A 27,457-nucleotide genomic window follows, 5' to 3' on the forward strand; every position below is an offset into this window, starting at 1 on the left:
GGCCAAGGGCACACACAACACCACCACACACCAAGTGGGACCAGACGCAGAGACAGAAGACAAAGTTAAGAAGTCTGCTCCCCCCAACCACAAAAAGGACGGACCAGCCTATTTCCATAACAGAATTCTTAGGTATATTCCTAATTACAGGGGAAGAGAATGAGTGAATGAAGGAATGAAAGAAAAAGCATTTATTCCTCAAGGGATTCGTAATTTAAAAAAAACAAACAACTCTATCCACAGCTAAAGAAGGAACTGTTAGAGTCTGATTGCAGATGAAAGCATGCTATCCTTCACTTTATTTCCTTCATGAGTTTTTTATTGTATATGAGATATGTAGTCATGACATTGGAAAAATGAAATATGTATTGTATGAAAACATTGATATAACCTATATCAGACTATTTACTGCCTCAGGGAGGCAGGGAGGAGGATGGAAGGAAAGAATATGAATCAAAATGTCAGAAAACAATTGTCAAAAATTACATCTATGTATAATTGAAAAAATAAATTTAAAAAAGCATTTAAGTGCTCAATATATGCCAGGAATTGTGCTAAGTGCTAGGAATTCAAAAATAAAAGAAAGAAAGTCCCTGCCCTCCTTACATTCTAAACGATGGAATCTTTTCTTACCTGGAAAGGATGTCCATCATTACATTTCACCCCTAGATAATGGAATAGGAGAGAGAAGGTGAGGACACAGCTAACTCAAAAGACTATAGGGAAAGTAAAAATGGATGAGAAAACAGAAGAGTCTCATCTATACCCTTTAGGCTTGTGATCCAAAGGGGAACAGAGGACTCTTTTGAAAGCTCCATAATAGTGATGTTCAGGTTCATCCTAGCTCTTGCTTGACTTTGGCATCTTCCACTATTGGAGCTATGAATGGTCAGAACTAGAAAGAAGTTCCCAGGAAGAGAAGATCAATCCAACTACCCAAACTTATAGCCTTCATCTGAAGCTGGCCAATACTTCCTGAAGGTACACAGAACTTCCCATAACTGACTCTTTCCTGAATACCTGCTGACACTTCACATAATCCAATCCTTTTTTCCTTTAGGACTGACTCTCAAAAAGGGAGGGCAGGAGGTGGCCCTCATAGCCTGTTCCCTTTTTTTACACAAGTTCACCAGATGGCCACTCAGCACACACAACTCCACCCATACCTCCCAACCCCCATCTCCTCACACATCTGCCCACTGCAAGACAGCTTTTCACACTGCTGACTCAAACAAAGCCAGGATCCCAACTTTCTCTCCATTCCAAAAGTTACTGTCAATGGGCTCCAAACCCCTTCTCTGACCCCTGGAACAAGCTTATTTTTTCCATTTGCAAATTTTTCTCTTCTTAAATTCAAGTTAATTTATAATCATCATTTCACTTCAAACACTGCATCTCCCCATCCCCAGATGCCAGCTGGATCCTAAGAGTCTGACAGGCAGAGGATGGGGAACAGAATGCTTTCTCCAGAATTAGGAATATGACTCATGTCCATGTAAAAGGAATGGCTATTTACAAGGAACAAACCTGAATTCTTTCTCAAAAACTAAACCACAAGCTTCTATGGCAGCCCAAGGGAAACAGAAAAGCTGTACATAACAAGACTCATCCTTAACTTCATCTGAGGATTCAAGAAGAAAGAGAAATCAAGGCTAAAACAAACAAACAAGAATGAGGATGAATGTATATGATTTATCCCAAGTCTTATATGAATCTTCTATGGCCTGGAACCTCCAGGAATAATCAAAGAAGAAACAACACCAACCTCAATCAGCCAACAGATAGATAGCAATGATAACAGCAAATAGTCCTCCATTGTATCACAGAAATAAGAAAAACAAGACAGCTTCCCTGGTCCTATGTGTGAATTTTCACAAGCTCAAATGCAGATTATGAGAAACAGATGAAGTAAACAAATTAAGTCACTCTCTAGCTGTCCCTACCAGGGCAGCACAGTCTTATCTCTCCAAGAATGATGTTAGTCATACCTGGTTTAGATACAGGCACTGTGGACCAGCTTCCACTTCCCCAAGTATAGGGAAGGCTCCTTCAGACCGTAGTGGACTCCTGGGTTAGTATTAACCTGCTTAAGACAGTGGCCAAAGACATCTACTGTACTGGGAATTTTTCTTCATACCGATATATTCCATTCCCCTATTGCCCTCCCTATAAACCTTGTATATTCTACCTGGTCACTCATGTGGGAAAGGAAAATAATGCTTCTCTAAAGTTATTAACTCTCTTCCAAGGTTGCTACCCAGCCTTGGTCCTTGTAAAATGGCAGTGTCTTGACTGCCACCATCCTTACCTTTCTAGCCCCTTCCTGGTTCTGACCAAATATCTCTGACTTCTAGACAGGAAGGCAGTGTTCTGCCCAGCCTGGCTGTGGCTATTTCTGGTGCTAGGCTGTGTTACTGATGATACTTCAAAGCCCAGCCTCCCTACCAGCTTAGTAACCAATCATCCCAATTTCAGAGCAGGCTGGGTATCTGTAGCCTCCAGCTTGAAAGTCAAGTGGTGTGGAGTAATTGGAAGATAGGTCTTTGCTCACTGAGCCAGCAATAACATTCTTAGCACTCTGGCACCGGAAACATGGAGAGTAAAAGACTTCCAGAGGGTAAATTACTACCAGGCATAGCCTTTGGCATTCTTAGGAAAGCCTTGTTGTGGTAGAAAGAACACTGGTTCTGGGGTTTGAGGTCCTCGCTTCGAGTTCCACTCTCCAATACTATCTGTGTGACCCTAGAAAAGTCACTCTCTGGGGCTTCTCATGAGCAAATTCTCATTATTATTCTTGTATTAGTATTAGTATTAGAATTCTCATAAGCAGGGTTATAGACCTTAAATGATCACCCTAGGGCAAATATCACTAATATGGAAATAGGTCTTGACCAATGACACACATAAAACTCAGTGGAATTGTGGGTCAACTATGGGAGGGGGCTGGGCGGAGGGGAGGGAAAGAAAATGATTTTTGTAATCCTGGAAAAATAAACTAATCAATTAAATAAAAATTTTAGAAAAGAATTCTCATGAGCAAATTTTCATTATTATTCTTGTATCAGTATTAGAATTCTAATTAATAAAAGGAAGGAGTTGGTGTACACGATCTATGAGGTCTTTCCAGTTTTAGGTTTATGATCTCACATAGCTGCAGCCAAAACAGCATTCCATACCATCACCCAGCATGAAGCTGGGCACAGATGATCAAAGCCCAGGAGGTTGTTAGAGAACTAGAAGACACCTCAGAAATGCACTGCTCATTCCCAAAACAAAATAAAATATGTGAAAATTCAGAATATTAAGGATATCCCTCTAGAGGGTTAAAAAGAGATTATCAGGGGCAGCTAGGTGGCTCAGTGGATAGAGAGAGTCAATTTTAGAGATGGGAGGTCCTGGCTTGAAATCTGGCCTCAGATATTTCTGAGCTGTGTGACCCTGGGCAAGTCACTTGATCCCAATTGCCTAGCCTTTATCATTCATCTGCTCTGGAACCAATACACAATATTGATTCTAAGACACAAGATTAAGGGTTAAAAAAAGTACACAACAGATTGCTAACTGCCACTAGTTTAGTCCCTGGTCTAAGAGGAAACCCCCTATGAACCCAGGCTCACAAACAAGATACCATTCTTGGTTTCTCATTCTCTCTCTCTCTCTCTCTCTCTCTCTCTCTCTCTCTCTCTCTCTCTCTCTCTCTCTCTCTCTCTCTCTCTCTCTCTCTCTCTCTCACCATTACCACCACCCCCATCAATCCTGTACCCCGTCCTGTTGATTATATCTTTGCAACAAATGACTCCTGCATATCCCCCCTTATCTCCTCTGGGATCTTCTTACCTCTTACCTGATGCTGGCTGCAAGTCTCTCCCCACTCCAATCTATCCATTACTCAAGTATCAAAGTGGCCTTTCTTTGGGCCAAGTAATCTGTGCTTTCCTTAGAAGCGTAGACTGGACCATGTCACCTACCTACTCAATAATTTCCTGTGGCTTCCTATCACCTCTAGGATCAAATACAAAATCCTCTGGTTGGTGTTCAAAGCCCCATAAACTGAACTCCCCACCTTCTCCAGGCTTCTACCTTACACCCACTCCCCTTCACACCCAAACACACACACATAAGTATATTTCAAGGCAGTGATACTGTCCTCCTTGCTATTTCTTGAACAAGATAACTCCACCTGTCCATTCCATGAATTTTTACATGCAATACTACCTGCCTGGAATGCTCTCCCTTCTCACCTCTGCCTTCTCACTCCCTTCAAATTCCATTACAATTATACCTTCTATAGGAAATCTTTCTAGACTTCTCCTTAAAAACAAACAAACACCTAGCTGTGTGACCCTGGGCAAGTCACTTGACCCCCATTGCCTAGCCCTTACCACTCTTCTGCCTTGGAGCCAAAACACAGTATTGATTCCAAGACGGAAGGTAAGGGTTTTAAAAAAATAAAATAAAATAAATAAACAAACAAACAAATAACCCTTACTTTCTGTCTTAGAATCAACATTGTGTATTGGTTCCAAGGCAGAAGAGAAGTAAGAACTACGTAATGAGAGTTAAGTGACTTGCCCAAGGTCACACACCTAGGAAGTATCTGAGGCCAGATTTGACCTCCTGTCTCTAGACCTGACTCTCAATCCCACTGAGCCACAAAGGTGTCTTCTTTCTGTTGTGATTATTTCCAGTTTTATCCTCTATTTATACAGTTGCCTGTTGTTTTTCCAATAAATTAAAAGCTTGGTAGGAGCAAAGACTATCTTTTATCTTTCTTTGTACCCCCAGCACTTAGCCCAACGTTTTCTAACTAGTTATTAAGATTACAAATTGTTGTATTTTTGTTTTTTTCATTTTTTTGGAAAGAGTGCCAACCTCAGAGTCAGGAAGATTCAAATTTAAGACCTGATTCCTGATTCTGACCCAGACTGGGTATATGACCAGAGGCAAATCACTTAACCAAGGTGTGGGAGGCAGTTAGAAAGAGCACCTAGCTGACCTAGAGTCCAGAAGGAATTGAGTTCAAATCCAGTCTGGGACACTTACTAGCTCTGTGACTCAGACAAGTTATTTAATCTCTGCCTTAGATTCCTCAACTATTAAATGGGGCTAACAATACCTACCTACCTCCTAAAGCTGTTGTGAGGCTCCAATGAGATAATATTTGTAAAATTCTCAGTGCCTGGCACATAGTATATAACTATGTAAATGTTAGCTATTACTTAACTTCTCTGTGCCCCAGGAGACTTTCTAAGTTAATAAAATGCAGATTAGTTCCTTCTACCAAAGAAATCTCCCACAGTCCCACAGTCCCATAGTCTCACACACAATGACTCTCAGAATATTCTCAGCAGAATCTGAAAACTTGACCTCTGTGTTGCTACACCATCACACAGCATGAAGCTGGGTACAAACGACAAAACACAGGATGTTAGAGCTGGAAGAGATCTCAGAAACTCATTGCTAATTCCCAAAACAAACTTCAAGAAAGGAAAAGTGAGAGTGTGAAAGACATCCTCAGTAGGTGTTAAAAATAGACCTTTTTTGCCACCAATTTATTCCTTGGCCTGAGGGGAAACACCCTATGAAACCGATCTTTTGAATTTCTCTCCACACAGGCCCTGGAATGAATTTCATCTGTTGTGAGAATATAGTAGGGCACACATCCAGGTTCACCAGGGAGTGATTCTTTTAGCAGACGGGGACCTGTTTTCTGGCTAACACACAAAGAAAACCTGCTGCACAGACAATCCAAATATCCAAATATAACTCACAGCCCCAGAGACGTGCGTTCATGCTCTCCTTTCCAGGAGCTGTTTACAAAGGTCGTGGGTTAAATGCCTTAGAAGGAGGACCAAGTGACTGGCCTTCCCACTCTCTGATTCTTGCAGAACCACCATCCATTCACAGGACTATCCCATTGGATCCTCTTGGCACAGCACTTTGGCAAAGCCTATGTCTCAACACATAAATAAGTGGGATTCATGCCGAGTGTGTCTGTTCCAAAACACCTTCCCAAGGCTCAGCTTGGGACCCATGAGTCCAATTTTCCAGATCAAATAGAAGGAGAATTCAGTCTACTAGTATATAGGCAAATAGGAACTTTTTTTTTTTTTAATCTCTGGGTTGTTCTAGAAAGTAAGTTGTTGATTTATGGGGCAGAGGAGAATGAATCCAGTCTCTCATCCTCTGCTAAGAACTTATGTTTCATTTAAGTAAATGAAATAAAATGTATATAGTTACTATGCAAACTTAGCTGAAATGATATTTGATGTTTTTAATGTTTTCTCTCCTTTTTTGAATCTGTAATTTAATTAAAGGAAATTTAATTAAAGGAAATTCTCAGTGAGGAAACTCCAGCTACTAATGTAAATCAGTCTCTTCTCCACATCTTGTAGGCCTGGAGAGTGGCCCAGGACCCTGAGAGGTTAAATGATTTCTCTATGGTTAGTATGTTGGTGTCACAGAGAGGACTAAAACCAATTTTCTATTCACTATGCCACAACTACTTCTCAAGTTTTTCATAAAACATCTGCTTTTAAAAATATTTTAAAGTGAATGAAATTTTAGAAAAGTTAGATTTAATAGCTATCTCAAGAAAACTGAATAGGAATAAAAAGGAATATACCTTCTTTTCAGCAACACATGGTACATATACAAAGATTTTGACCATGTACTAGGTGAACCTATGGCACAAAACATGCTTGAGGGGGCTGTTTCCTCCCCCCTTTCTACTATGTCTAAGTACAATTCACACTTCATCTGCCCCTCAGCCCAGCAGCCCAATGGAAGTCCTTCCTCCCTTTCTGGGGCAAGGAGGTGGCTCACATACACATGAGAGTGCAGTTTGGTTACTCAGTCTCTAAAAGGTTCATCATCACTGTCCTAGGACATAAAAACTTCACAACCAAATACAAAAAAGCAGAAATGATAAATGCAACTTTTTCAGATCATAATGCAATAAAAACTATAATCAATAAGGGTTCATGGAGAAGCAAATAAAAAATATTTTAATTTTTTTTTTCTGAATTGCCTTAGATGTTAATTTAACCCAACGTGGAGGTACTTAATGGTATCATGAAAAAAGACCTTAGGAACAAAAAGGAGCAATCAGGGAGAGCCAGAGAACTTACTTTAGGCTTGGAAATTTCCTTGATCTTCTCAATCTCCTCATCTGATAAGACATCGTAGTATCTCACGATGTGTGGGCTGTCCCACTCGTCTTCCTCCTTAAAGGGTGCAATCAGCAGCTGGGGTGTCTTATTGCTATCGTGGTATCTACAGAAAAGTCTCTTCCTTCTCTGAGGTGTCTGTGGAGGGCACAGAGAAACAAGTACTAAATTGAGTGAGGTTTGGTCAGCCAACAGACTCCTCCCATGGTTGAGCCTCTGCTCTAAATAACCCTCCAACTTGTGCCAATACAGCCACACTATTCAGTAGTAAAACAAAAAAAAAAACAAAAAAAACAAATCGGTATTCCAAATAGAAAGACCTACAGATTTATCCCAGGCTGGCTTTTCAGAACAGAAGATGGATCCCTAGGCCTCTCTAAAGTCTTAAACAGTTACCTCAGCTAGTCTTGCCTGGGCAAGATATAATTATAATTTATATAAGATGTTAATGTATTTTTTAATAATTCACCCATGTTTAATACAAAATAATTTTCTCTCAGGACAAGGCTAGAGACTACAAAGGAATGCCTCCAAACAACTGAGAGTATAAGTTTGTGGCAATCAATTTTTAAAACAAGCAATTCAACCGTTTGCTGGCTAATATGCAGGGGAGTGTCTTTTTCTAAATATACCATTCCAGTGATATTACAGCCTCAGAAAGTATATTATTCTTAGAAATGGGTCAGAGAATTTATGTAGAGATAACTGAGAGAGTCAAACAAAGGAAAGCACACTGGATCTGGAGTCAGAAGACCTAAAGCTTGTATCAGTGTAAACATATATCTGGGCCTCAGTTTCCTTATTTGTATGGTCTAAATGACTTCTTTTTTTTTAAACCCTCGCCTTCTGTTTTAGACTTGACGTTAAGTATTGGCTCCAAGACAGGAGAATGTTAAGGGCTAAGCAACTGGTGTTAAATGATTTGTCCAAGGTCACATAGCTAAGAGGTGAACTCAGATCCTCTTGACTCCAGGCCTAGTGCTCTTTCCATTGAACCACTTAGCTGCCCAACTAAATGAATTCTAATGACCCTTCTCTTTCTATATATGATCCTGTGAACAAAACTAAACCGCAATTGCATTAATTTAAGTAATGATAGACTTCCTAGCAAGAAGAGAGCCACATCCAAAATTGGTGGCTGTTATATATTGTATGTTTATTTGCAAGCTCATTTCATTATAAAAATGGTGATAGAAAAATGTCCAAGGGAAAAAAGAATTGTCTACACTTATTTATAGAAAGAAAAGGCCAGTAGTAAATGTACTCTGAAATCTCAGAACAGCCACATGTAGGTATTATGGTAGGTTCAGATTATGGTACAGAGAGGGGAAAATACCAACTAATAATAGAAAGATCTGGATTTTAGTTCTAGCTCTAGTTGTATGACCTGGGACAAGTCATGTAACCTCTCTAGGCCTCAGACTCCTCCTCTGTAAGGAAGGGCATGTTTTCCCCAAGGTCCCTTCCAGCTCTCAGCTCTTTTGATTCTATAGTTTGGTCTCACCAGTTTAATGCCTTCCCCTCTACAGAGGGCCTCATAGACTTCTCTCTCAGGCAGGTAGTCTGAAGGCCTCTGATAGAAAGCTCCCTGTGTTGCCGGTTCAGTCTCTGAAGTCTTATTTAATGTCTTTCCTAGTCTTTCTTCCTCTATTAGCTTCTCAAAGTACCGCAGATTCCCCCCGGCTCTTTCATGATTGGGGTCTAGAAAAAGGAGAGAAATTTAAGAGGACAAGGAAACCACAGATGTCCAAGAGAACCATCCTTTGGCAGGAACTTTCCAACTTTCCAGGGCCCTGCTGTACCCAACCCAGTCTAAGATGTGACCCAAATCCTGCCAAACCAACATGCAGGTGCTCCACACTGGAAAGGCAGCAGTTGCTCCCTGTGTCAGCACCAGAGGGGCAGACAGCTCCCTCTGCCCACAGGGTTCCCCCCCTGCAGGCAGTGGGCAGCATTGTGATAAAAGAGTCAGCTTCTTCACTCTCTGACCTCTGCCTCCTCAGCTCCCAAACTCCTCCATTAGAGGGGTTTGCATACCTTAAAGTGCTAGATATTAGCTACTACTTTTTCCTCATCAGGAGTACTTCCCTCATCAGGACACAGATGGTGAAAGGAACAAAAACAAAACAAAAACAAAGAAAAAGTCAGATTCCCATATCAAATAGCATCACCTCTCTTGCTGTCACTCTCAACTTCACTCCAATATTACATGAGATTCTTGGGGGCAAGAGTTGCCTTTTTTTAATAGACAATGGGGGTTAAGTGACTTGCCCAAGGTAACACAGCTGGGAAGTATCTGAGGCCAGATTTGAATGTAGGACATCCCATCTCTAGGCCTGGCTCTCAATCCACTGAGCCACCCAGCTGCCCTCAAGAGTTGTTTTATTTTTGCCTTTATACCCTCAATGTATAGGCACAAAGCAGACATCTAATAAATTTGTGTTTAAATTGCAATCACCCCCTTGAAAAAAGGGATCTTGTCACTCATATTGTGATTCCCTGTAACACATGGGACAATTTCAGATTCTCAGTATGCCTACATTAACAATAATGCACCACGTATTTTCTGGCTGCAAGGTAGGAAACTGAACAGCTATGACTGGAATTAGGACTCAATTTCTGACCAGGATTAAAGGAGTCAGACAGATATCTTCTATAGCCAAGGTCAGAAGTTAACAAAAGGTATGGAGTTAAAATGTCACTGGAGGGTAGACCAAGCCTAGAGACAGGAAGTTCTGGGTTCCAATCTGAACTTGGATACTTCCTAGCTGTGTGACCCTGGGCAAGTCACTTAACCCCCACTGCCTAGCTCTTACCATTCTTCTGCCTTGGAATCAATACATGATATTGATTCTAAGATGGAAAGTAAGGGCTTAAAAAAATGTCACCGGACTCACAAGATCATCTTATGCTGGTATTGCGAGGTCAGTCTGAAATATGCCTCAAAGTCTGATCTGACCCTGTGCTATGTCTAGTTTCCACATGATGCTTTGGAGAACAACTGTGTGGATGGCCCAGTCACTTCTCCCTTGTTCCTGAGAACACACCACAGTAAATTACCAAGAGAAATCAAGCGTCGGGTGAATTCTAGAGCCCTGTGAATGTCTCCAAGCTGAAAGACAGCATAGCTGAGGTAATCCAAGATTTCGACTTTAGATGTGGTAGCATCCTCACCAGCATCGTGTTGCTTCAGTGCCTGCTGCATCCACAGGACTGTGTGGTAATAGTCCCCATTATTGTAGGCTATCTTACCCATGCCAAAGGTGTCATCTGCACTCAGTGTGGTACGGTATTTGGTACCTGGAGGGCAAAAAGAGCAGTGAGCACCTGAGCACAGAGGGAAGATACCATTCCCAAAACTCAGGAGTCAACATACCAGGAGTGGTTCTAAGACAAAAGAGACTACCTCTTTCTAGGCACTGCAGAGAGAGCCTGCAGCTCTATCAGTTAATTGGGGTGCTCCCTGGAGCAGGAGAAAAGGTAATGAACCAAGAGTCAGAAGCTGCCTTTTTTTTAATTTAAAATGTATTTATTTATTACAATAAATACCTATTTAACTCCTTTCTTCCCCTCCCCTAGTAGAAAAGGCATCATTTGACTAATGTATATAAAACTATGTCTTGCTGCATTTCTCTTATCAGTTCTTTCTGTGGCGGTAGACACATATGCAAGGTCACTCTTCAAACATATTTCTGTTGCTGTATATAATGTTCTCTTGGTTCTGCTAGTTTCACTCTTTATAACTTTATATAGGTTTTTCCATTTTTTTTTAAATTAACCAATTCATTTCAAACAGCACAGGAGTATTCTATCACAATCATATGCCACAACTTGTTTAATCATTCCCCATCTAAAGGACATCCCTTCAATTTCCATTCTTTGCCACCACAACAAGAATTGCTATAAATATTTTAGAATATATAAGTTCTTTTCCTTTTTCCCTGGTCACCTTAGGAAATGAATCTAATAGTGGTATTGTTAGGTCAAAAGGTCTACACAGTTTTTTTTTAACTCTCTCAGCATAATTCCAGATTGTTCTCCAAAATGGCCTTTTCACTTCATAGTTCTATCAACAGTGTATTAGTGTTTCCATTTTTGGAAAAATATGAAGTTTTTGGATAAAGACTTCAAAGTCATATATAACTATATGAAAAATTCTCTGAATAATTATTGATTAGAAAAAAAAGCTGTTTTTCAAAGAGATGCTGAACACAGAAAATTCAGAATCATTACCTGGAAGATCCCCCTTGGAAATAGTGTCAGGATCCAGTTTGTATGTGTCCTGAAGGCGCATTAATGCTATTGCTGCTCCTGTTTCATCCTCTTCTGTGGGGAATAGCTGGCGCTGCATGGTGAAATTGGCAATAAAATCTTCCCATATAGGGAGAGGAGAAGAGAGAAAGATAAATGAGTGATTAATTATTGCACATTTACTGGATATATCTGAGGCAATCAAAAATGGTGACCTCTACCCATGTGAAACATCCCTCTCAAATCAATGTCTATGTCTTTGGGAAACCTTTTTGGATCAACCCATAGTGCTCTCCCCCTCTCATGAAATTCTAAAACATTTATCAACCTTATAACTCATTTACTCCTAGTATTTATTGCTTTATCAGAACTAGATATATAGATTTATTAGTCATTTTTGTGGAATCATAAGTAAAACTGTATGACTGAATAAGATCACTAAATAAAAGAGGAGAAAAAGGGGAAAAGGCTAAGGATCTTAAGGTTTGAGGAACAAGATTGTGAAGAAGGTAGAAGAAAAAAGAGACAATGTGAAGTAGGAGGACAGGACTTCCCTTACAAGTTGGCATCATAAGTGATTGGTTCTGAGGAAACCAAGATATTCAAAAACTCTTTGAAGAACAAAAGAAACACCAAAAAATAAAAAATAACTACAAAGTCCACATGACATATTAAAAATCTATCAAAATAAAAAAGCAAAGCAAAAAAGTTCTGATGTAATTTTAAAAAAACTATACAAAGTAGCTGAAATAGTAATACAAATTAAAAATAAAGGATACAAGATACCCCAAGTGATATTCTCAAATTGAATAAATGACATTTAAAGAATTTGAGCAATATTTAATACTTATAAAAGTAAAAGAGAGCAAAGAAAGCAATTTATGGAAATTGTCAAATTCAGGAACAACTAACACTAGTATTAAAGAATGCTTTTTAAAAAACCTATCAGGAGAAAATAATGAGAGGAAAAATACAAACAAGAGAGAATTTAGTTGACATCCTGAAAGGAAAACAACTGAAATAACTAACAGACTTAGATATGAAGTAAAAAAAAAGAAGATTATATAGGCCAAGTAGAAAAACAAGTCCAAAAAAAGTTATGGAAAAGAATAGAAAACATGTTGATTCAAGTGACAAATTTGGCCAAGACACAGAGACCAGAGGAATAAATCCAAGAATTTAGATAAACAAAAGAATACGATTTTATTTGAGAAATCAATCATTCAAGAAAACCTTTCAGATTTAACAGAAACAAGTTATAATATAGAAAGAGAATTCTCCAGATCCTGACCTAGACAAATTTAAGATTTAATTCTCCGTCTAATGTTATAGTTAAATTCCAATGTTACAATGACAAAGAAAAAAAAAGACCAGAAACCTACAAGAAGACATTAAAAAATGGCATACAACACAATATAATTACAATGGATTTCTCAAGAAAGTCAAGGCACTATTAAGAAATTAGAATATGATATTTACAAAATGAAGACTCAACAGCTATGGACCCCAAATTATTTCTAAAGCAAAATTTTATATAGGTATATTATATAGGGTGATATTTAAGAAGGCTCTGAACTTTAAAAAAATTATACTTTATATGTACATTCCAAGGAATTCTTTGAATAAAAACCAAGCCTTAAATCCAAAATATATAAGAATTTTAAATAATTCATACTCCTCAAATTAAGAGAACTATTCAATAATGTGGAAATCTTCAGAATATTATACTACTTAGTCTAGTCAGAAGAAAATTTCACAAAGGAAAAAAGTGGGGAAAGGTAGAGTATGCATGAAGGCAAGTAATCTCAAATTGACTTTGATAAGGGAGAAAGCCAGAGAAAAGGAAATTTGTTATAGTTAATAGTATGTGAAAAGGAAGTTTTGTGTAAAATAGTTTTTATAAATTTGCTTTAATAACACTAAGAAAAGTAATTACGTGCACTCAAATAAATTGAATAATATTTGAGTCAAAAGTAAAGGACAAACCTAACAACTGTAGCACAAAACATCATTAGTATTTACTTTCTACTGAAAGGAAACTGGTTATAGAATATATTAGGTGGACTCTCACAATGTGTGTTTAATATTTTAAACATAAATCCAGGAAGATTCATACTCGAAGGAGAGTCTAAAAATTGCCATGCTATTGTTAAAACACAGAAAACAGAAATGGGAATAATAACACTAGAAAAAAACAGAAATCAAACCACAAAGCATTAAGAGAATAATCAAGATATATTATGAAAAAAAACAAGCAAAAAAAGATATTCTATTGAAAATAAAAAATATTCATTTTCAATATTTATGATTAAATTCCACATCTAAATTTACAAAAGAAAAGACTAGCTTTGAATAAGGTGTGGAAATCAACATATTTCTACTATGTCACAAAGCTTTAGTGGTTTCCTATTGCCTCTAAGACAAAATACTAGAAAGGTAGTAAAGTTCAGTAGGTGGAAAGCACCACCCTCAAAGCCAAGAAGACCTAGGTTCAAGACCTTTTCAACACTGGCTGTGGGACCTAAGTAAACCACTTTTACTCTCATACTTGCTTGAATCTCTGAGAGATCAAGTTACAAAGAAGGTGCTGATCTTCTGGTAGATGGAGTTTCCTTATCTTAGAGTTCCTAATAAAAGTGAAATAACAAATCAGGTCCCTATTCCAGTTAATTTGGCATCTAAACCGCTTTGTCTTTCACAATGTGGCTCCAACCACCTTGTTCAGATTTCCTTCCCATTATGCCCATCATGTTCAAGCCAAACGGGCCAAGTTGCCATTCTCCATTTCCTGACTCCATTTCACACTCTGTTCTGACCCCCTACTCCCATGCCAGAAATATTCCACTTTCACTTCCACCTCTTGGAATTCCTAGCTTTAAAAAAGCTAGAAAGGCTGGATTTGAAAGGCTGGATTGGATTGTACTGAGGGTCCCTTCTAGCTCAGGCATTCTATGCTGCTGTTCATGGTTCTATCTTGAGAGTAAAAGCTTCTCTCTCTCTCTCTCTCTCTCTCTCTCTCTCTCTCTCTCTCTCTCTCTCTCTGTCTCTTTCTCTCTCTCTCTGTCTGTCTGTCTCTCTCTGACTGTCTCTCTCTCTCTGTCTGTCTCTCCGTCTCTGTCTCTCTGTCACTCTTTCTGTCTCTCTCTGCCTCTCTCTGTCTCTGTCTCTGTCTCTGTCTTTCTCTGTCTGTCTGTCTGTCTGTCTGTCTGTCTGTCTCTCTCTCTCTCTCTCACACACACACACACACATTTTAAAAAATATGTGGGGTTGAAAGTTCAGCACGAGCCCTCACTAAGAAACAGGACAGACAGAAGATCAGAGAAGGAAAATCTCCCATAGGAGTTTAGGATTCAGTTTTGTCTCCTGTCCTCCTCATAACTAACTCATAGTCGGAAACCCCAGGAAGGCAGCCCATGAGGAGGAGGCTTTAGTGAGACCTGGAAAAAGGCTAGCCAAGGCTCTGAGCTGTCAGTGACCTCACCAGCAGCACAGCCCCCACACAGGGATGAGCTCACCAGTGGCACAGCCGGTGGCTAAGAGCAAGTGCTCCTCCCCCTCATCCCTACCTCTCTCTTTGGTCTGGCTCTAGCCCTGGAATTCCTCACCAAGAAATCATCTAACAAGGGCAGAGCTGGAGGAGAAGGGAAAACGTATATACACTATGAGAACTAGGGAGGGTCTCGGTGATCATCTAAACCAAGCTGTCATTTTAAAGATGAAAAAGCTGAAGCCTGGAATTCAGAGGTCCTTCCTATTTGTCCAGGCCTTTTTTCTTTCCAGTAAACTTGTCTTTTTTGCCTCAGAATGCTGGCCTTTCCTTTAGGTTTCTCAAGCAACAGTTCGGGAAAGCAGGAGAGACAGTCTTGCTCTCCTAATCCAAACCCTCTAGAGAGTAAAAACAATACTCTGGAGCCACTGCTCAATTTCCTCTCCTCTTTGACTACTGCAGCACAAGATAGGATGGAACAGTGGATAGCATTCTCAGAATCTGGAAGGCCTGGCTTCAAATCCTGTCCTGAAGCTAGAAGGCTTATAATTTAATAATTTAATCTCTTGGTGCTAGAGCAGCTCTCTAAAACCAGAGACTGAGGAATGGCTGCAGACATGCATTGGCTGAAGTTATTTCCTCAGCAAAAGGTCCCTACTCCAATGATTCAGATTGCAAATTATATATAAAATATATATATATATATATACATATATACACACACATACATGTGTGTATATATGAATACATATTTATACATATACATATGCATGTATGTGCATGTGTATATATTCAACCATGAGGTAGTTAGATGGTACAGTAGATAGAATGTCAGGTCTGAAGTCACGAAGACTCCTCTTCCCAAGTTCAAATTCAGCCTCAGACCTTTCCTAGCAATGTGACCCTGGGTAAGTCATTTAATCCTGTTTGCCTCCATTTTCTCAACTATACAATGAGCTGGAGAAGGAAAAGGCAAACTACTCCAGTATCTTTACCAAGAAAACACAAATGGGATCACAAAGAGTCAGACATGACTGAAGAACAACTAAATAACACAATATATAAAATCACAGCAGTAATTTTTGTGGTAGCAAAGAACTAGAAACAAAGTAGGTACACATCAATCAGCACGTGGCTAAACTGTGATATGTACATGTAATTGAATATTATAATTTAGTAATAAATGGCAAATATAAGAAATTGTGAGAAACATGAGAGGATTTGTATGAACTGGCAAAGCATGAAATAAGCAGAAACAGAAGGACCAGAGAGACAATGATTGCAACCACATAAATTAAAAGAATACTAAAAAGAAGATGAATTCTGCATAACTGGAAAACTAATCATGATTCTAGAGAACTAGTAAAGAAAATTGTCTAACTCTTTAGAGGCAGGGGACTATAGTCAATCAATAAACATTTAATAAATAAGTACCTACTATGCCCTAGGAATATTGCTGAGCACCAGGAATTCCAAAAGAGACAAAAGACAGACCCTAACCTTAGGGAGCTCACTGTCTAGTGGGGGAAACAAGCCAATGAACATTTGCAAACAAGCTACATACAGGATAAAGAGGAAATAATTAAGGTATTAGAATTAAAAGGAGCTGGGAAAGACTTCCTTTAAAAGATGATATCTAGGAGGCAGTGGGGTAGCTCAGTGGATTGAGAGCCAGCCCTAGAGATGGGAGGCCCTAGGTTCAAATCTGGCCTCGAGACACTTCCCAGGTGTGTAACCCTGGACAAGTCACTTGACTCCCATTGTCTAGCTCTTATCATTCTTCGGCCTTGGAACCAATACACAGCATTGATTCCAAGATGGAAGGTAAGGGTTTAATTTAAAAAGAAAAAAAAAGATGATATCTAAAATCATTTAAAATTAAAAAAAATTTTTTAAACATTTTTGTTGGGACTAAAAAGGAAGCCGAGGGAAGTCATTGGCAGAGATGAGGAGGGAGAGCATTCCAGGCATGGGGGATAGGTAGGGAAAATGTCCAGAGCCAAGAGAAGGAATATCTTGTTTGTGGAACAGCCATGATGGCTAGTGTCATGGGATCAAAAGGTAAGTGGAAGAGAGTAAGGAGTAAGAAGACTAGATAAGTAGAAGGCTAGCTTTTAAAGGGCTTTGAATGCTAGACAGAAGATTTTGTATTTGTTCCATAATGCTGATGAAAACCCACTACAGTTTATTGAATTGACCTAGTCCAGCCTGTGCTTTAGGAAAATCACTGTCCCAGCTGAATGGAAGATGGATTGGAATGAGGAGAGACTTGTGGCAGGCAGCCTGACTCCCAGCAAAATATTGCAGTAATCAAGGTGTGAGGTGATAAGGACTTGTACCAGGGTGCTGGCAATGTCAGAGGAGAGAAGGGGGGGAGGTGTATGAGAGATACTACAAAGGAAAAATTGACAGGCTTTGATAACAGATTTTAAAAAGGGGGTGAGAGACAGTGAGAAGTTGAGGGCAATAGCTAGGTTGTGAGTCTGGGGAACTAAGGGGATGGTTTTGCCCTCAAAGGCAAAAGGGAGCCAAAAGAGGCAGCTAGGTTAAGAGGAAAGATAGCCGTGTTGTATTTAAGATGTCTACAGAACATTCAAAAGAAGGCAGCTGAGATGCAAGACTAAAGGCTAGCACAGAATTGGACAAAATTGGCAGATTTGAGAATTGTCAACAGAGGGATGGTAAGTACATTTTGTACTGTATTTGGTTTTTTTGCTTAATTATTTTTGTTACAAGAGATAGTTTTATTCTGGGGGGGCATATTCAAAAACAGTAATGATGCAAGAACAAAATGCATTGACAAATTTTTAAAAACATATAATTGGCCAAATTTAAAGATTTTATATGCCCTGTAAACTGAAAGATGGAGATAGTGGAGCCTAGTGAGAGGAGCTCATGGCTAGAAGTAAGAAAATCCATGTTCCAAGTTTTCTTCTAGCACTATTTATATGGGATGGCATAAGTCATTTAACTTTTCTATTAAAGGCATATAATAACTTTTCCATTGCTTTCTTCAGAGAAGATCTTGAGAATACCACAAGAGCACAGAGTGAACTCTGAAAATATAATCACTAGAGATGTACTAGTTAGGATTCTACATATTATATACTATGTCTGCATATTAATAAGGGTGACAACTGAGTTGTGGTTCCCCTGTTCCACAGCATTTCTTTGTGGTGGTCTTTGCCTAATCTTGGAGCTCCTCTGCCCAACAAGGTCACAGCAAGGATTCTTAACCCTGATAGACTATGAACTTCCTTTAAGCAGGGACCACACCTTACTCATCTTCATATTCTCCTCACTACTGGACTATAAACAGAGTAGGTATATAAGAGATGTTTGCTGAATAAACCAATACATGTATGCACTGGCATGAGAGTAAATATACAGATCCATACAATCCATCTGTATTTTTGTCTAACATGCATGCATATGTGCACACGTACATGCACATACATACACATGTACACACACACACAGAGCTTTCTCTGCTCACCAGAGGTTGAATCCTGCAAGACCATGTTCTCCAGAGCTGGCCAATCTGTATTTAGACGCTTCACCAGCTTGTAGGCATTTACTGGATGAGACAAGTAGCCTTCAGGATCAGAAGCTGATTTGCTTGTCAGAATATCCATTTTTTCAGCCCAGCTAGAGGGAGAGGGAGACACAGGAAAAGATAAAGTTTTCCCCTTAAATTCAAATAGACTGTCTTTCCAGTGCTGTCCATTTCCCACTAGATTCAAATGGTCTAAGGCCCTGAAAAGTGAGACCACCAACCAGGAATATTGTGTCCATGTCTAGGCATCATGCTTTAAGAGAAAAATCAACAAGCTAGAAAATATCCAGTGGAAATAACTAAAGACAGAAAGAGGATTCAAATGTTAAAGGAACTGGGGATGTTTAATTTAGAAAATAGATGACTCGGAGAAGACATGATAGCTGTCTTCAGACATCTGAAAGGTTATCAATGGAAGGAGCAAATCTGTCCTTTAGACAAAGAGTTGAAATCACAGAGAGGTAGATAATGGTGTGTGTACATATGTGTCTGTTACATGTCATTTAAGGCAATGTTATTAATGTTCAATCATTTTTCAGTCAGATCCACATTTTTGTGACTCCCATTTGGGGTTTTCTTGGCATTCTAGATATAGCAGAAGCTTAAAAGCCCTATGGACTATAGAAGCTGCTCTGAAGCCTTAAGTTGACTCTTCAAGAAAGAATAAGATTTAGACAAGTGGAAAGGAGGAAGAAATGCATTTCAGGCTAGGAGTATAGCACAGGCAAGGGACTGAATGAATTAGGAATAGGGTGGGAAAATCAGGGAGGGCCTAAAAAGTCTACCAGGAATGACTTGAAAAATAATTGAGGGAAAAAGGCAGAGTCAAGATGGCGGCTTAGCAAGCAGCAAAAGTTCAGACCTCATGGAAGACCCTTCCTTCCTGATACAGACTGAATGCTCCTAGGGCACCAAAATTCAAGCTGAACAACAGGACAGAAGCGGGGAACCCTCCTTCTGAACTCAAATCAAAAGGTACGCCCCCCCAAAAGCCGGAATCCAAGAATACTCAAGGCTAAGGGAAAGGCAGAGCGAAGGTCCCAGGACCCCTCCCCCACAACCCAGAGGGATGAGCCCCCAGCAGCAGTGGGAACCTCAGAGCGGGCAAAGGTGCTGGTTTGGAGGGTCTACCTTGTGAGCAGCGGGGTGCTGGGCTCGGAGCATCCAGCTTGGACAGTGGGGAGGAAGCCAGGGAGAGATGGAGCCTTGCCTGGGTCTCTCTATCGGGCTTCAGTCTCACCGTTGCCTCGGGGCACATCCAGACCAATCCAGTTGAACATAATTCCATCAGAACTCCTCAGAGTTTAGGGAGGCGGGCAAAGGCACTTGCGGACAGCAGAGAAGCAGCTGGAGAGAATTGGAGAGAGCCTGGGCGGCCCAGCCTTCCAGGAGTCTTCAGAGCCTCAAAGCTTCATACCACATACAGCCCAACCCAGTTGAACTCAATCCAATCAAAAGCCCCCAGAGGACAGGGAAGCTAACATTCCTCCCCTAGAGACTGTACCAAGAGATCTGACAAAGGTCCAAGAGGAGAGATTGACAGCCCCAAAACCAAAACAAAATGAGAGGAACAAGAGCACCGCCAAATACAGGGAGCAAAGAAGGGGTAAACTCAAGCAAACAACAGAAAAAGAAGAAAGAAATTACAATAGACAGCTTCTGCACAGGTAATGAGCAAAGAGTGAATGAAACAGAGGGGGAGGGATCAGCAAAGGAAAAATCAGAAATCCCAGCGAATTGGATACAGGCTTTGGAAGAACTCAAAATGCAATTCAAAAGACAATTAAGAGAGGCTGAAGACAATTGGGAAAAGAACTTAAAAACTAAGATAAGTCATCTGGAAACAGAAAATAGTGTCTTGAAAGCCAAAATCAATCAGCTGGAAAATGAGGCAAAGCAGATGAAAGATGAGGTGAAGAAGATGAAAGATGACCTCCAAAGAAAATCTGACCAAAAGGAAAAGGACAACCAAAAAACTAAGGATGAAATCCAGTCTTTAAGAACCAGAATACAACAACTAGGATTATGTGACCTCACAAGGCAGCAGGACACTATAAAACAAAACCAAAAGAATGAAAAAATTGAGGAAAATATGAAGCATCTCATTCACAAAACAGAGGATTTAGAAAATCATTCAAGGAGAGACAATTTAAGAATTATTGGCCTACCAGAAGACCATGACAAAAGAAAAAGCCTGGACATTATATTACAGGAAATTATTAAAGAAAACTGCCCCGAAATCCTTGAACAAGAGGGAAAAGTGGAGATTGATAGAATCCACAGATCACCTCCTGTACTTAATCCCCAACTGACAATACCCAGGAATGTTATAGCCAAATTCAAGAACTATCAGACCAAAGAAAAGATATTACAAGCTGCTAAGAAGAAGTCATTCAGATACCAAGGAACCACAGTGAGGATAACTCAGGATCTGGCTGCATCCACACTGAAAAAAAGAAAGGAATGGAATACGATATTCTGGAAAGCAAGGATCTACAACCAAGAATCAACTACCCAGCAAAATTGACTATATGCTTTCAGGGGAAAGTATGGTCATTCAACAAAATGGAAGAATTTTAAGAATTCGTAAAGAAAAGACCAGACCTGAAGAGAAAATTTGATGTACAAGCACAGAACTCAAGAGAATCATCGAAAGGTAATTAAAAAAGAGGAGAAAAAAGAAAAACAAAAAAAATTTTTTAAGAGACTCAATAAGTTAAAATGATATGTATCCCTATAAGAAAAGAGGTCATTGGTAACTCTTAAAAACTGTTGTTATTACCTGGGCAGCAAAAAGAAGTATACTTAGAGGGAACAGCAACAAACTGTATAGGATGAAAGGATAAGACATAAATAGGTATATAGATATATGCATGCAAAAATACATACGCATGAGTATGCATATATATATATATATATAACTAGAGCTTAAAAATGGGTTAATATTAAAAGAAATGGGAAAAGAAACAAATGGGGGTAAATTTATATGTCATAAAGAAGCTCATGGTGGGAGGGGGGAGAACATCAATACACTGGAAGGGTAAAGAGGTTGGAGACAGGAAATACTCAACTTTTACGTGCTTTGAAAGTGACTCAAAGAGGGAAAAACAATCCAATCCATTGGGGGCAGAGAATAGATTTGCACCCTACAGGGAAAATAAGGGGGGGATAAATAGGGACGGGTGTAGAAAGGGAAGTAAAATAAGGGTGGGAACAAGGGGGACTGCTCAAAAGCAAACATTGGTGTAGAAGGAAATAGTGAAAGAAGAAAAGGCAGGAAAAGGAGCAGAAATCAAAATGCTGGGAAATACACAGCTAGTAATAATAACTCTGAATGTGAATGGAATGAACTCACGCATAAAACATGTCAGACCTTTGGGAAGGGAAAGATTTTAAAACCAAGCAAGACTTAGAAAGAGTCACAAAATGTAAAATAAATGATTTTGACTACATCAAATTAAAAAAATTTTGTACAAACAAAACCAACGTAACTAAAATCAGAAGGGTAGCAACAAATTGGGAAGCAATCTTCATAAAAACCTCTGACAAAGGTTTAATTACTCAAATTTACAAAGAGCTAAATCAATTGTACAAAAAATCAAGCCATTCTCCAATCGATAAATGGGCAAGGGACATGAACAGGCAGTTCTCAGCCAAAGAAATCAAAACTATTAATAAGCACATGAAAAAGTGTTCTACATCTCTTATAATCAGAGAGATGCAAATCAAAACAACTCTGAGGTATCACCTCACACCTAGCAGATTGGCTAACATAACAGCTATGGAAAGTAATGAATGCTGGAGGGGATATGGCAAAGTGGGGACACTAATTCATAGTTGGTGGAGTTGTGAATTGATCCAACCATTCTGGAGGACAATTTGGAACTATTCCCAAAAGGCGCTAAAAGACTGTCTGCCCTTTGATCTAGCCATAGCACTGCTTGGTTTGTATCCCAAAGAGATAATAAGGAAAAAGTCTTGTACAAGAATATTCATAGCTGCACTCTTTGTGGTGGCCAAAAATTGGAAAACGAGGGGATGCCCTTCAATTGGGGAATGGCTGAACAAATTGTGGCATATGTTGGTGATGGAATACTATTGTGCTAAAAGGAATAATAAAGTGGAGGAATTCCATGGAGACTGGAACAACCTCCAGGAAGTGATGCAGAGCGAAAGGAGAAGAACCAGGAAAACATTGTACACAGAGACTGATACATTGTGGTACAATCGAAGGTGATGGACTTCTCCATTAGTGGCAATGCAATGTCCCTGAACAATCTGCAGGGATCTAAAAAACACTATCCACAAGCAGAAGATAAACTGTGAAAGTAAAAACACCGATGAAAAGCAACTGCTTGACTACAGGGGTTGAAGGGGATATGGATATGACTGAGGAGAGACTCTGAATGAACACTCTAATGCAAATACCAACAACATGGAAATGGGTTTGAATCAAGAACACATGTGATACCCAGTGGAATTGTGCATGGGCTATGGGAGAGGTGGTGGGAGGGAGGGGAGGGAAGAAAAGAAAATGATCTTTGTTTCCAATGAATAATGTTTGGAAATGACCAAATAAAAATAAAAATTAAAAAAATAAAAAATAAAAATAATTGAGGAATAATAATGCCACAAAAAGCAAAATAAAAAATAAGATGAGGAGACAAGGAAAGGGTCAAAGAAAATGACAGATCAACAGACCCAGAATTCCCATAGACTACAAATATATATATATATATGAAAAAAATATATATATATATTACTATCTTCACAGTTCTGTTCATTTATACCAGATTCAAATAAACTTGTTTACCCACTCAGAAGAAAACTTGCTCCAAAAGGGAAAAGACACAAATTGCCAAGTTGCAGGTAATATGTATGTATACACACATGCACACACCTATATATACAAATATTACACATATTACATTTTACATACTGAGTGTACTATACACTCCATACATACACGCATACTGACATACATATAAATAAAGAAAAACTCACATACATATATATGTACATAAGTATATAAGTGTTTATATATAGTATATGTATATATGCACATATGTGTATCTTTTGGGGGATCCAGGAGAGGATTTCTTTTGTATACTACATTATTTCTATATTTTCATTTTTAATTAGAAACTCAAATCAGTCCGAGGGGTCCCTGTACACTCCACTCAAAGAATTTCTTCCATCACAGAACAGATAGGAAAGTGACATTATGGAAGAGATTGTGAAATCTGCCTCAGTAAATAAAACCAGCTTATGCTAGATGTACCCACACGTAACCCAAATGAGTCCTTCAAGATCCCATTAAGAATCATTGCAGGGGTAAATTTTGACTGGAAGAACTCAATTTCTCTTCCAGATAGCTGGGGAGCACAAGTCAAATGCATGACTTGTCTAGCATCCACCAGGGGATAGAAAGGAGTTGATAGTTTTGATGTGTCACCTCCTCATTAGCTATTCACCAATTAGAGATGTCTTGGGATATCCGAAGGAGGAGCTGAATAATTAATTCTTAAAATTGACTGTTTATAAATCTGGATAAGGGGCCTTCCTGGTCTTTGATTACTAGATAAATTCATTAATCAATTTATTGGTTAATGCTAGCCTAATCAATAAACTGATTTTGGCATCTGGATCCAATTTCTCAGAATCTTTAAATATCTCAGCCATATGCCCCATATGTACACACACATACATACAAAGAAAAAACTCTCATTGTCTAGTCCAAACCCCTTCTTTTATAGCAATGGAGGCTCAAAAAGCTTGTGGGACTTGTCAAGGATCATATGATTCAATCTGAGTTCAAATAATGGTTCTGCTACCTTATTCTGACTCTAAATTCTTCACTCTTCCCACATTCTCCCTATATGATGTGTTTATTAATATATTCAATTTTATGTTGGAATGGATGTGGCAAAATTGGGATATCAATGCATTGCTGATGGATTTGTGAATTGATCCAACCATTCTGGAGGGCAATTTGGAACTATGCCTAAAGGGCACTAAAAAACCACCTGCCCTTTGATCCAGTCATAGCACTGCTGGGTTTGTATCCCAAAGAGATAATAAAGAAAAAGACTTGTACAAGAATATTCATAGCTGCACTCTTTGTGGTGGCAAAAAAAAATTGGAAAATGAAGAGATGTCCTTCAACTGGGGAATGGTTGAACAAATTGTGTTGGTGATGGAATACTATTGTGCTCAAAGGAATAATAGACTGGAGGAATTCCATGAGAACTGGAACAACCTCCAGGAATTGATGCAGAGTGAAAGGAGCAGAACCAGGAGAACACTGTACACAATATACATCATGACACAATTGAATGTAATGGACTTTTCTACTAGCAGCAGTGCTAGGATCCAGGACAACTCTGAGGGATTTATGAGAAAGAACACTATCCACATTCAGAGGAAGAACTGTGGGAGTAGAAACACAGAAGAAAAACAACTGCTTGAATACATGGGTCGATGGGGATATGATTAGGGATGTAGACTTTACATGATCACCCTGGTGCAAATATTAATAATTTGGAAATAGGTCTTGAACCATGACACATGAAAAACCCATTGGAATAGTTCATTGGCTATGGGAAGGGGGTGAGATGAAGGGAGGGAAAGAACATGAATCATGTAACAATGGAAAAATATTCTAAATTAAATAAATAAACTTAATTTTAAAAATATATTCAATTTTATTTTGGCAATATTTTTTTCTTTCCCTCCCATTTAATTGAGATACAAATAATTTGGGGGGGGGGGTGTTGCTTGGAGGTTTACCACATTTGGTTTTTGAATTTATATTAATATCTATGTTTAAGTCTCTCTTTCCAGTTTCACTAGTTCTTCCTCCCAATGCCCCCTCAGTCCCAAAACATGTTCCATGCTTTTCTATTTCCATTTCTTTGCTTTCATCATTCTTTATGCTTGAAATGATCCAGTTCTCAGTTCTCACACAAAGCTTTCCCTCATGCCCCAAACCAGAAAATAAATTTTCTAACCTAGAATTCAGAGTCCCTCATTTAGACCTTATGCTCCTGACTTCCATTTACTATAAGTGATGTATGCCTTGTTCCTGGCCAGGGCTCTAGCAATTGAAGCTACTTGTAGATAAATGTTTCACCAGTCAGTTCAGTGGCACTATCACTTCACCAAACTGTTAAGCTCCCAATGGGGAAACTCTCATTCACCTTCCTATATTCTTAAGAACCTAATTAAAAGAGAATAAATGTTTTAGAAATGTTTGATGAGGGAATGTATGATTTACCTTTTAATCTTGAAGAGTCTGGCTTCTTCTGCTCTTATATATTCTTTCAGAGATTGAACCAGGTCTTTCTCTGCATAAATCAAGTCTGTCATCTGCCCTGAATAGTGAGAAAAAATAGATAACTTCAGAGCCAATCCTGGACCTGACCCTAAGCACCTGAGTGACTAGAGGTGTTTCTGGGCGCCAACAAAGGGCCAGCATTAGCAGGGAGATGTCTGACACAGTACCCACTGTATATCGCAAGCCCACAACACTCCCAAGTAGAGGCCAAACCAGATCAAAATATAATTGAGAAACATTTAATAAAATAAAAAATACAATAAAACATAGATAATAGTAATTTGAGACTTTCTAAGTCAACTTATAACCCACAGATCCTTATTTATGGCTTAGAAGCCTGTTTCTACTTGAGTTTGCTATTCCTATTGGTCAAGCACCTAAAGAGATCTTCTGATTCAGGATCCATCCATCCCTATACCCTTTAGTGATGGATGTATGGGATGCATCAAGTCTTCAAAGTTCCACCCTTTGATGGTCCTCTCCACTAGTGAAAGTGATGGGAACTTGTCCATCCTCCCAACCCAATCCAACAAAGAACCACAATTCTGGTAAAAGGAGAGGTTGAGTCTGAGGTTAACACTTGGGATTTCTCAGTAGAGATGTACCAATTGAGGTGAAGAACTCAGCCCATGTGCAGTGTAGAAAACTAATCCAGGCCAGGAGCAAAGGGGAGATGCAGGTCTTCATGGTCACAGATGTCAGTCTGTAAGAGAGTTAAATATGACTGTAGCATTAGGACACCAGATCAACATGACAAAACAAATGTGAAGAGTAACATTCAAATGGAAAACTCATAGTATCAAGAACATTTAAACCTACATGTTATTTTTTTATGTGTATAGAGACTGAGATTCAGAGAGAAGCACTGATTTGGCTTTTGATTAAAAACTCAGCAGAAATTAAAACAAACTCTGGCCTTCAGATCAGGAAATCACTGGAACATGCTTTAGGCAAATGGTCCTCTGCAAAGGATTCTTCCTTCCCTGGAAGCCTCTGCTAGACTCTCTGATCCCTATTAGGCAACAAGTGGAGTAGGGAAGTGAGCTGAAGGCAGAACCTCTCCAGGGCCAGGAAATGCTCTCCTCTTATCATCATGTTATGCCAAGGTAAATATCTCATCAGCCAGCTCAATGGCAATGATGTCCTCATTAGAGGAGAGGAGCTCTTTTACTTATCTCTGTGTTCCTGCTCCAGCAATTGGCAGGTAGAGGGAATATATTCAGAAGGCATGGTCAGATCTGCCCTTCAGCCAAGGGAAGCTCAACCTTGGACAGGTCATTTCCAGCCAATAAATCAACATGCATTTATTAAGTGCCCACTGTGTACCAAACACTGTACCAGAGGTTGGGGATACAAGGACATAAAGAGTCTCTTGCCTCTAAGGAGCTTACACTCAGTAAGGGGAGGCCAAATATACACATGTCAATAAGCCAGTCAACAAACATTTATTTAGAGTTTTCTATGTACCATGCACTGTGTATACAAAGAAAGGCAAAAATAAGTACCTGCCATTAAAAAGTTCAAGTTCTAATAAGTGAGTAAGAACAACTAGAGAGACGGAAGATAAAGGAAGGGACTCGAGAGGAGAAGGCATTAGCACCTGGAGGAACTAGAAATACAAAATAAATATGCATACATGATAAATAAAAAGCAATTCA

At 39.1% G+C, this 27,457-nt stretch overlaps 1 protein-coding gene across 3 annotated transcripts in view; it reads right to left on the reverse strand.

The window, feature by feature from the left end:
* The window catches only part of P4HA2 (prolyl 4-hydroxylase subunit alpha 2), a 98,023-nt gene that overhangs the window by 12,437 nt on the left and 58,129 nt on the right, over positions 1-27,457 (reverse strand). For all 3 annotated transcript variants that reach the window (XR_008915053.1, XM_056811147.1, XM_001371518.4), the window contains exons 2-8: positions 26,405-26,502; positions 25,740-25,836; positions 18,404-18,555; positions 11,403-11,540; positions 10,230-10,469; positions 8,674-8,870; positions 7,131-7,307 (exon numbers count right to left, since the gene is read on the reverse strand). Coding sequence is in view for 2 of the 3 variants with exons in the window: in XM_056811147.1 (XP_056667125.1) it covers positions 7,131-7,307; positions 8,674-8,870; positions 10,230-10,469; positions 11,403-11,540; positions 18,404-18,555; positions 25,740-25,836; positions 26,405-26,486 (1,083 nt within the window). In the remaining variant the exon portion in view is untranslated. The remainder of the gene's footprint in view (positions 1-7,130; positions 7,308-8,673; positions 8,871-10,229; positions 10,470-11,402; positions 11,541-18,403; positions 18,556-25,739; positions 25,837-26,404; positions 26,503-27,457) is intronic.

This window comes from Monodelphis domestica, chromosome 1 (assembly GCF_027887165.1).
Source record: "Monodelphis domestica isolate mMonDom1 chromosome 1, mMonDom1.pri, whole genome shotgun sequence".
Lineage (NCBI taxonomy): Eukaryota > Metazoa > Chordata > Mammalia > Didelphimorphia > Didelphidae > Monodelphis > Monodelphis domestica.